Genomic DNA, 11,997 nt, shown 5'->3' with positions numbered 1-11,997 from the left:
CGAGTATTGATACCCGTGCCAAAGTATCGATACCAAACCTTTTTTACCATATACTTTTCATTCACAAAATTGGATACATTTTTTTACCAAAATTTTGTATTTCATTTGAACTCCCTGAACAATTGAGAAAATTAAGATTGATGAGATTACAAAGTAGATTGACTTAGTCTTCTTCCTTATAATACGTAAAGAATGTGAGTGCCTATTTACTTATAATACGTAAATTCCTGTATTATTAAAAATAATCAAACCCATTCAAGTCTTCTTCCTCACACTATACCAACATCATCATACTTATAAAAAAACCAAGTTGACTTACAATTTTCAAGTTTATGTACCTGTTGACACCATTTTTTGGATGAAAACAGGGTCGACTTGGGTTTTAAAAAAATGAAAACGAAAGTGGGTGTCGCCACCAATCTTTTTTTGATGAGGTGTGATCGGGTCACCTTTAAAAGTGGTTGTTTTTAATAAATAATTTAATTTTATTAAAACAACGAGTTTGGTCTACAAAATTCAGAAAACGAGTTCGGGAGTCGGTTACGTACGAGGAAGGATTAGCACCCTCGTAACGCCCAAAATTGGTACCTAGTTGATTAGTTAATGTCTTAATGTCGAAAATTGAAAACTTTAAAGAATTTTAAAAATACGATCCTTGTATTAAAATGTTGAGAATTTTGGAAAAAGGGGCATATTTCATGTGAGAAAGAGAGTCATATCTAGTAAGTTAGGATACAATGTCTCGAATTCCCGATACGCGAACGAATGCCAAAATTTACTTATTTAAAAGATATTTTATTATCTCGGTTTTAGGAAAGGGATCATGCCCAGTAAGTTAGGACACGATCTTTTCTTAATTCCCGAGATCATTTAAAAACTTGAGTTTGAAAAGATTCGTGTATTTAGATTTATTGTGAAAATCGAAACCCAGTAAGTTAGGGTACGACTCTCTCGAATCTAAACACGAGATTTTACTTATTTAAAAATCATAATTTATGCATTGAACAAAATTAATCCGACTTGAAATAGTAGAAATAAAACACGGTATTAATACTGTGATGAAACAAAATGAACGTGATGATGTAAAAATAATACGAGCAATAACAATAAATAAAAAAAACAAATCAATATCATACCAAAATAACAAGTATATGAACAAATAAAATTAAAACATACTAAAACGTAAATAAATAAATAAATAAAATGAATAAAATTTTAAAAATATAATATATATATATATGCATATGTATATAAAAATATGAAATGTCTAAAATATAATAGTATGTGTATACATGTATATTTAATAATAAAAAGTATGTATGTATGTGTATGCATATGTATATATGTATGTTTTGAAATTATAAAATGAAAAAAAACATTTATATGTATGTATATCTATGAGTTATAAAATATATGCATGTATATACATGTATTATAAACGTATAAGTGTACACATATATATGTATATATATAAGGTATATAAATAAAATATAAGTATGAATATAAATGAATTTAAAAATGTACGTATATATATATATATATATATGACAAAAAGTATGTATATTATAAAAATATATATATGTATATATAGATAACAAAATTTGAAGTTTAACAAAGTATAAATAAGTAAATAATAATTAATAGTAATAATAATAGCATCAAATTTACTAAATTTAATGAGAAAATAACCAAAATAACAAAGAAAAAATGACTAAATTGAATTTAAAACAGGATTTTGGGGGGAAATCCGCAAATAAATAAAGGGGAAGGACTCCTATGAACGCGCGCATAATGTGGAGGGACTAAAAGGGTAATTTTGCTTCTCCTCCAAAATGACGTCGTTTGAATAGGGACCCAATTGAAATCAGTAATAAAATAAAGGGGCAAATTTAAGAATGTACAAAATCTGATTGAAAACATTAAAAACGCGGAGGGGCTGAAAGCACAATTAGCCCCGCCGCTAAGAAAATACGCGGATCCTTGGCAGGCGGGTCGGGTGGATCGGGTCTAAAGACTAAACGACGTCGTTTTAGGGCTATGGTGCCAAGCCCTAAACGACGCCGTTTAAGAGGGGTATAAAATTCCAATTTTTTAGCAAAAATTCATTCTCTTCCACTCTTCAAAAAAAAAAAAAAACACAAAATACTCTCTCAACTCTCCCTCTTCTCAGTCCCTCCTCCGGCTAGGTCCGGCCGCCTCCGGTCATCGGGCAGTCGCGCCGTGGTTTTTTTTGCCTTTTTTTATATGTTATATATATATAGTTTTAAAAAATAAAAGAAACAAAATCGAACACAAATAATTCGAAAGAAAAAAAATAAAGAGAAAAAAAACTAGAAAAAGAAAATAAATATACCGAAAATGGGGTTGTTGAATCTGTTTGTTTTGTTTCTTCAAATCGTGAAAGAGAGGGGGCCGTTTACAATTTCTGTTATGGCTTTATAGCCATTCTTACAACATTTTTTAATTCATCTTTTGCTTGTCATTTCTTTCTCTGGTTTTGCAGGCAAGTGGCGATGGGACGTGAGGCGGTGGCGTGACAGACATGCGGCGGCCAGCAGGGCAAGTGGGGTGCGGCGCCGAAAGGCTAGGGGTAGGAGCGGCAGCTAGCTTGAGGCTAGGGGTTTTTTTGCTGAAAAATTTTTAAGTTAGTGGGCTTTGGGCTACTAGGGTTAGGTTTGGGTATTGGGTTGGGGTGTTTTTCTTTTGTTTGTTGGGCCCGGGCAAATGGGCTTGTACAGTACCGATTTAGATACTAAGTAGAAGTTGCCAACTTTAGGTATCACGATATATATTAACCCTTTTAAAAAATGCTATTTACTATTTAACAGAGTCACATTTTAAAAGTTTTTAATGATTTTGTAGATATTTTATTTGGAGTTGAACTATAAAAACAATAATTTGATGTCATTTTCTAAAACAATAAATATTATTTTATTTAATTCTTTTTATTAATATAAAATTAAAATAATCCATTTTGATAATAAAAATTAATTTAATCCAACCTCTCTTTCTAAGTATTTCACCTAAATACCAAACATGCACACACAATGCATAAAAGTGAAATATTACAAGTTATTGTCGATTCTCATTCTTATTCATGAAGATCTAACATGAATGGTAACAGTTTTTATTAATATATTTTGACAATCACAAACATACATAACTTGAAATTCAATTGTTAAGCCGTACAATCAACCAATTATGGAAAGCAAAGGAATTAAGTGTTACATATAAAGATGACATTAATGCAGTGATCTCATCATCATCATCATCTATTTGCTCATGCCTTTTTCTACCGCTGGAGCCATTGCCAGCCCTGGGTTCTTCTCCACATTTGCATGCCAACCTGCATATATAAATATACCCCCACAAAATTAATGACCTCAAACAATAATTTATCTCATCATTACCAACATATTTATTCGGAGATATTTGTTTACAGCTACTCAATTAATATACTTGAAGTTATATTAAGAATAATTAAAAGGGGTATAATATTGTTATGTAGACATACCGATAGACATGTTGAATCCACGGTTCTGGAGCTCACGATACTCTTGTGTCAAAGCACAAGGCTCGCAGCAGAAATGACGCATGCAATCGCCACAATCGCCTCCTTCCAAGTTATACTGCTTTCTCAGTTTGGATCGGTAGCAGCAAGAATATAAGCACCCACACCCGGTGATGAACATTATTAATGTGTATAGTGCCCCACTTGCCCCACATGCTGCACCATCCAACAGTGTTTTTCAACATTATTATTAATTACGTAATATCTCTTTAAATATACATATGTCTGCAAACCTAAGATGACAAGATTTCAATTTAGAAATTAATAACTTACAAGTCGACCCTTTATCAACAATCTCAGCAATCTGGCCAAAGGTGATGCATGGGCACCAGTATGAAATGCAACCTGAAATGTCCATATATTTAATTGATAAACTAATTCATATAATTAAAAAGACACAACTGATATTGAAGAAAGAAGAAAGGGTTACAAGTTTTCAGGTCAGAGCAACAATCGCAGAATCCGGCGGACCAAGGAAGTTCATTTTGAGGCTGTCCTGATGGGTGGTTCATGGTTGAGGAATTTAGGCAGGATAAAGTTGCAATTCAAAATGAAAGAGATGAATATGAAAAGAAGGAATTTGAGCTTGTTAATTTTCTATGCATTTATGAAACTGAAGAAGACCCTTATTTATAGATGGATGAAGGAAGCTGGTGATTTAAATTGTTAGAGAGAAATACAAGTCAACAGCCGCCAGCATTGAGTGCATCTATTCCCCTGTTACACAAAGCCTCGGTGTCCCACCTCGTCTTGGAACCGTTTGCCATTGCCACTAGTTTAATATCTTCTATCAAAAAGCTTATCGTCAATTAATATAGTTACAAGTTGCACAATCTGCCACTCACACTTGTCGACTGCTAGAGTCACCAAATGGTTAGATCTATTGGTTCCGCCTGTTGAACAGGTCAATGCTATCTTGATAGTAATCATAGTAATTTATATATTTAAGGTTTGTTTACCTTATATTATATTTTAATCACTTATGTTTGAAATGTTACGTTTTAGCCACTTACATTATCGTTTTGTTACGAAGTGGTTACTCTACTGTCAAACTCCGTTACCTCCCTAACGGCAGTCCTACGTGAAAGTCTAAATGGGTTTTAAATGCGAACTTGAATGTCCGGTTGCTGAGATGAAAATAGATTTTTAATTAAATAAATTTAATTTGGACAGCCACGAAAGACATTGAAGTTGGCATTTAAAACCCATTTGGACTATCACGTAGAATCGCCGTTAGAGAGGTAACGGAGCTTAACGGTAGAGTGACCACTTCGTACCAAAACGATAACGTAAGTGACCAAAATGTAACATTTCAAACATAAGTGACTAAAATGTAATATGAGGTAAATAAAAGTGATTGTTTTTATAGTTTATAAATAAAAGTGATTATTTTTATAGTTTATCCTATATTTAATGTAATTATATATGCTTTAATTAATGATAATAATTATACATGCGTCCTTACTTCCTATCTCTGTGGGTAATTGGATGCCTCGAACAGTTTTGGTTTTCATCACTTAATTTACAAGCAATGTGGAAATTTTGGACATTTGGGCCACAATGTGCAATACTTCCACACCATTTGCAGTATTGACTACGTTTACTTGAGGGAAAACAAATACATGAATTCTGGAAATTTTCACTAGTTTGTACCGTCAATGAAGCTACATACCTAAAAGCCATTTAGGATATCAATTCCTGTAATTGGATTAATCTCATCGTTGCTGCAATCTTTTGACAGTGTAATCCAATCGTAAATATGTTACTCTGCAATGCTATTGTAAATATTACTCTTAAATTTGTCGATAGATATATAGGTAAATGCAACATAAACGCATATTGCAAAAGGGCTCAAACCATACCTTTTGTTCATGAATTCTCATCATCACATGTTTATAAATGCAACTCAAACTTGAATAATTGAATCTTTTGTAATTCTACATGTATTTTTTTTATGGTGAGCAGTATAATGTTTACTAAAAATTGAAATTCAAGAAAGAAGACATACATAGTTGCACCATACAAGATGTTACACTGAACTAAACCCTTACAAATAGTACGAAATGCAATGAAATTATTGGCAACCTACAATCTTTGACTTTTCAAAGATATTTGTGTCAGAAAATTAGGCACCGAAAATCTAAGCATAGATTTTTGGGTTGAAATTTAGCTTGGGATAATTGCAATTTTGGTCCCTAATTGTATAGTGACTTTGCAAGTTGATCCTTAAGCTTCAACTATAAATAGGCCTAGTTATTTCTCATTTTCTCCATCCCACAAATGCCATTCTCTACTTAAGGCATTATTCTCTCTCCTTATTTGTAAAATTTCACTTGTATTTTGAAGTGAAATATATTTGGTAGTGCCCGGGGCGTAGGCAAAATTTCTTGAACCTCGTTAAAATTCTAGTGTTCTTTATTGTTTATTTTGCATATTTTGCGAGTGTGATTGTAGTGATTTATTGTGCTATTAAATTACGATAGAGGGATATTCTGGCTAGGAAAGACCTGGTACTTAAGCGATCCTTGTGATCCACCTCTCTTTCCTGGGAATTGAACTTAGTGTGATTTTTTAGTACAATAATTTTACTCTTTTACACGCTTCCGCGCAACAATTGGTATCACAGCTAGATTCGTACTTGGGGAATACGACCGTTTACGATACTATTTACGTATACGGTATTGTTCATCCACGGTACTATTCACGTAGACGGTACTGTTCACATATACAGTAGTTGGGATCGAGGAGAAGAATGGCAGAGGCATCGTCATCAACAAAGACTACCGTGACCAATGCAAAATTTGAAGTAGAGAAATTTGATGGTACCAATAATTTTGGTATGTGGCAATGTGAGATCCTGGATGTCTTATGTCAGCAAGAGCTGGATATAGCCCTTGAAGAAAAACCTGACAAGATGGATGACAAGGAGTGGGCCAAGATCAATAGACAGGCGTGTGGTACAATCCGCCTATGTTTGGCCAAAGAGCAGAAGTACTCTGTCATGAGGAGACATCGTGAAGAAGTTGTGGGATACCTGGAAGAAAAGTTTCTAACGAAAAGTCTTGAAAATAGGCTTTATATGAAAAAAAAAACTTTTTCGGTTCACGTATGCACCCGGTATGTCGATGAATGACCATGTGAACTCATTCAATAAAATTTTAGCAGACTTGCTAAATTTGGATGAGAAGTTTGAAGATGAAGACAAGGCATTATTGTTGTTGAATTCTCTTCCCGATGAATATGATCATCTTACCACCACATTGCTTCATGGGAAGGATACGATCACATTTGATGCGATCTGCGGTCGTTATGCTGATCTCGAGACTCGAAAGAAAGATAAAAGAGATCACAGAGATACAAGCTGCGAAGTCTTAGCGAGAAGAGGTCGTTCACACAACAACAAACCCGTAGAAGGGCAAGTCCAAAGGAGACCCGCCAAAGATGAATGTGCTTTTTGTCGTGAGAAAGGGCTTTGGAAAAGAATTGTCCTAAGTTACAAAAGGGCAAGGCTATTTCTAATGCATGTGTAGTGAGCATGATGAGGAGTCGACTTTAGCTTGGTTGGTATGGCAATGACATGTCATACGGATGAGTGGATCTTGGATTCGGGATGTACTTACCATATGTGTCCTAATAAGGACCTGGTTTTCTAGTCTTGAAGAACTAGAAGGTGGAGTTGTTTTATGGGCAATGACAGTGCTTGTAAGACAATGGGAGTAGGTACAATCAAATTGAAGAATCACGACGGCTCAATCCAAGTCTTGACAGATGTTCGCTATGTACCTAGCTTGAAGAAAAATCTCATCTCATTAGGGGCCCTAGAATCTAAAGGGCTCACAGTCACTTTGAGAGATGGATTACTAAAGGTAGTAGCTGGGGTATTGACGGTGATGAAAGGCACTAGAAGAAATAACTTGTACTATTTAAATGGAAGTACAGTTATTGGATCAACAGCTTCTGCGAAAGATGCAGATTCAGAGTCTACCAGGTTATGGCATGGGCGATTAGGACATGCTGGTGAAAAAGCTTTGCAGACTTTGGCGAAGCAAGGCTTGTTGAAAGGTGCAAATTCTTGCAAATTGGAATTCTGTGAGCATTGTGTTCTGGGCAAGCAGACGAGGGTAAAATTTGGTTCAGCAATTCACAATACAGAAGGAATTCTGGACTATGTTCACAGTGACGTGTGGGGACCTACCAAAGTGGCTTCTTTAGGAGGTATGCATTATTTTGTTACTTTTGTTGATGATTATTCAAGAAAAGTATGGGTGTATCTAATGAAAAGAAAAAGTGAAGTTTTGGATGCATTTTTGAAGTGGAAGAAGATGGTGGAGACTCAGACTGGTCGAAAGGTCAAACGACTTCGATCAGATAATGGTACTGAGTACAAAAATGATCCATTTCTACAAGTATGCCAAGATGAGGGCATTGTGCGACACTTCACTGTTCGGGATACACCATGCAGAATGGGGTGGCGAACGTATGAATCGGACTATCTTGGAGAAAGTTCGATGTATGTTGTCCAATCTTTGGTGGTAAGGAATTTTAAATGAGGCGATTACATATCGTGCCATCTAATCAACCGGTTGCCATCACCGCAATAAAGGGAAAAACTCCTATAGAGATGTGGACTGTAAACACACATCGATTATGATTCTTTACATGTTTTGGTTCCCTTGCATATTATCATGTAAAGAATCTAAGTTAGACCCAAGAGCAAAGAAAGCATTATTCATGGGTATAACTGGTGGAGTAAAAGGATACCGTCTCTGGTGTCCTGATACACGGAAGATTGTTTTCAGTAGAGATGTGACTTTTGATGAATCAACCATGATGAAAAACAAGGATTCACAAAAGGATGACAAAACCAGTGGCACTTTGCAGCAGGTGGAGCTTGAAAAGGTTAATGATGATCCAGCTAATATTGAAGAAACAAATGATGAAGAAGTTTCGACCCAAGAACTTCTACAGCAACAAGATTCAATTGCATATAGGAGGCCAAGAAGAGAGATTCGTAAGCCTGCTCGCTTTGATGATATAGTGGCCTATGCACTTCCAATTGCAGATGATGATGTTCCTTCTACTTACACAGAAGCAATAAGTAACCCTGATGGTTTAAAGTGGAAGCAAGCTATGAATGAAGAAATGCAGTCTCTTCATAAAAATAGGACTTGGGAGTTGGTGACACTGCCCAAGGGAAAGAAGGCAATTGGATGCAAATGGGTATATGCAAAGAAGGAAGGATTTCCTGGAAAAAATGAAATTCGGTACAAGGCTAGATTGGTAGCAAAGGGTTACGCTCAGAAAGAAGGAATAGACTACAATGAAGTATTTTCTCCAGTTGTGAAGCATTCGTCTATTCGGATTTTGCTAGCCTTGGTTGCGCAATATGACCTTGAACTAGTTCAGCTTGATGTGAAGACGGCTTTTTTACACGGTGATTTGGAAGAGGAAATCTATATGACTCAGCCTGATGGATTCAAGGTTACTGATAAAGAAAATTGGGTTTGCAAACTGACGAAGTCGCTTTATGGATTGAAACAATCTCCGAGGCAGTGGTACAAGCGATTTGATCAGTTCATGAAAGGGCAAAGGTACACAAGAAGTAAATTTGATCATTGCGTGTATTTTCAGAAGCTACAAGTAGGAACTTTCATATACTTGCTCTTATATGTTGATGATATCTCGATAGCATCTAAGAGCAAAGTTGAGATTGAGAGATTGAAGACTCAACTCAATCTCGAGTTTGAGATGAAAGATCTGGGTGAAGCTAAGAAGATTCTTGGCATGGAAATATGTAGAGATAGAGCTCAAGGCAGAGTTAGCTTGTCTCAGAAGCAGTATTTGAAGAAAGTACTACAGCAATTTGGCATGAACGAGCAAACCAAACCTGTAAGTACCCCGTTGGCTTCTCATTTCAAGCTTTCTGGACAACTATCTCCTTCGACGAATATGGAACAAGAATACATGTTACAAGTTCCGTATTCTAATGCAGTGGGTAGCTTGATGTATGCAATGGTGTGTACAAGACCCGACATTTCACAAGCAGTTAGTATAGTGAACAGGTATATGCATAATCCTGGAAAAGGACATTGGCAAGCTGTGAAATGGATTCTACGGTATATTCTAAAGACCGTGGATGTTGGATTACTGTTCAAGCAGGATACTACACTTGGTAAAGGTGTTATTGGGTACGTTGATTTTGACTATGCCGGTGATTTGGACAAACGAAGATCAACCACCGGTTATGTGTTTACACTTGCTGGAGGACCAATAAGTTGGAAGTCTACACTGCAGTCTACAGTTGCGTTGTCAACCACAGAAGCCGAATACATGGCTGTAACAGAGGCTGTAAAGGAAGCTATTTGGTTACAAGGTATGGTTAAAAGCTTGGGATTGGTTCAGGAGCATATTGACGTGTATTGTGATAGTCAAAGTGCTATTCATTTAGCAAAGAATCAAGTCTATCATGCACATACAAAGCATATCGACGTACGATTCCATTTTGTGCGGGAAATTATTGATGAAGGGAAAATTCGTCTTCAGAAGATCAAGACTGAGATAATCCCGCAGATATGATGACCAAGGTGGTAACAACAATCAAGTTCGAACATTGTTTGAACTTGATCAATATCCTGCAAGTTTAACAGTTGAAGAAGGCACTATCAAGTATTGTTGTCGAAGGCAGAAAGAATTGTGTGAAGATAAGATTATCCTAATCAAATCTTCAAGGTGGAGATTATTGGCAACCTACAATCTTTGACTTTTCAAAGATATTTGTGTCAGAAAATTAGGCACCGAAAATCTAAGCATAGATTTTTGGGTTGAAATTTAGCTTGGGATAATTGCAATTTTGGTCCCTAATTGTATAGTGACTTTGCAAGTTGATCCTTAAGCTTCAACTATAAATAGGCCTAGTTATTTCTCATTTTCTCCATCCCACAAATGCCATTCTCTACTTAAGGCATTATTCTCTCTCCTTATTTGTAAAATTTCACTTGTATTTTGAAGTGAAATATATTTGGTAGTGCCCGAGGACGTAGGCAAAATTTGCTGAACCTCGTTAAAATTCTAGTGTTCTTTATTGTTTATTTTGCATATTTTGCGAGTGTGATTGTAGTGATTTATTGTGCTATTAAATTACGATAGAGGGATATTCTGGCTAGGAAAGACCTGGTACTTAAGCGATCCTTGTGATCCACCTCTCTTTCCTGGGAATTGAACTTAGTGTGATTTTTTAGTACAATAATTTTACTCTTTTACACGCTTCCGCGCAACAGAAATACAGAGGAATTGGTACAATCATAAAAATGACACATAGCAATGCGACTTTTCACCATAGGAAAAACTTTCTGACAGACTACTAAACAAGAAATTATGAAGACACAGCACAAATGCTTTAACTTCATTTGAACCAACTAGATCCTTCTTCATCCATTGATGCGATTGCTATATTTTGGCTTTCTTCTTCGCCTCTTCTCATGTTGGTCTTCAGCCAAATTCACGAACCTTTTCGCCTTACCGGTTTGGAAAACAACACATCCCATGGCCATTCCACATGTTGGAAAAGGATTACCCCTACAGTTATATTTTGTCTCCTCTCATCAATGATATTGCGATACCCAAAGTTTGGTATCGCGATATCCACAACAGTCTTGGGGGATCCTTGGAAGTTTTGGGTATCGCGATATCTTATGACCGGTATCACGATAACACTGTTGATGGCTCAATCTTCCTTGTTTTTAACATTGTTATGGGTATTATGACTTTCATGCTTTGAAATGCGATACCCTCTTTCTAGGTAACATTTTCGCTCCTTCCGGGCCACCATGGGCTCTCTGCATCACTCACCAACCTCATTAGATTCCCCGGGTGCCATTTGGCCATCTCAGGTCTTAAAATAGCATCAAAATGCACACTAATCATTTATTAATATAAACAACTAAAACAAAATGAAAACGCAACAAAGATATCTAAATTGCTCGAAAATAAACTTTTAAGTGTTGTGGAGAGCATAATTTGACATATCAATTTACAGCAAATCATAAACATTATTTGCGGAACTTGTTAAAATTTCAGATTTCTTTATTAGTTTTCTTTCAATATTTTGTACAATACATTTGTAGTAATATATTATGCAGATCATAGGCTAAATTGCTTTATTAGTTTTCTATTGTTGATCTTTTTATTATTATTAACACTACTTCCTTTTTACCATATAATTTTATTCATAAAATGAAGAGTTGATTTACTCAAAATTTGTATTTCATTTGATACATCAAAAAGCCCTCAAACATTTTCAAAAAAGTAATTAAGCCCCTACTTTTTTTTTTTGCACTCAATTTGGTACTTGAACTTTCAAAATGCATAAAAATACTCTCAAACTTAAAAAAAAAAGCAATTACGCCCTATTTTTATTAAAAATTAGA

General features: G+C 35.4%; 1 protein-coding gene and 1 long non-coding RNA gene across 2 annotated transcripts; one reads left to right on the top strand and one right to left on the bottom strand.

Moving 5' to 3' along the window:
- The first annotated feature begins 2,107 nt into the window (after positions 1–2,107).
- Positions 2,108–2,820, top strand: LOC128041192 (uncharacterized). Its single transcript, XR_008195856.1, has 2 exons — positions 2,108–2,223; positions 2,504–2,820. It is a non-coding gene; the product is annotated as an uncharacterized LOC128041192 (long non-coding RNA).
- A 286-nt stretch (positions 2,821–3,106) lies between these two features.
- LOC128041190 (protein PLANT CADMIUM RESISTANCE 2-like) lies at positions 3,107–4,185 on the bottom strand. Its single transcript, XM_052630605.1, has 4 exons — positions 4,002–4,185; positions 3,845–3,916; positions 3,515–3,727; positions 3,107–3,346 (listed from the first exon to the last, which is right to left on the bottom strand). Exons 1-4 carry the CDS (start codon positions 4,081–4,083, stop codon positions 3,273–3,275), a joined length of 441 nt encoding a protein of 146 aa, XP_052486565.1. The 5' UTR covers positions 4,084–4,185; the 3' UTR covers positions 3,107–3,272.
- Positions 4,186–11,997: the final 7,812 nt, after the last annotated feature.

Source organism: Gossypium raimondii, chromosome 5 (assembly GCF_025698545.1).
Source record: "Gossypium raimondii isolate GPD5lz chromosome 5, ASM2569854v1, whole genome shotgun sequence".
NCBI lineage: Eukaryota > Viridiplantae > Streptophyta > Magnoliopsida > Malvales > Malvaceae > Gossypium > Gossypium raimondii.
Note: the sequence above shows the minus strand (reverse complement) of the source record. Positions and strands in the feature narration are given on the sequence as shown.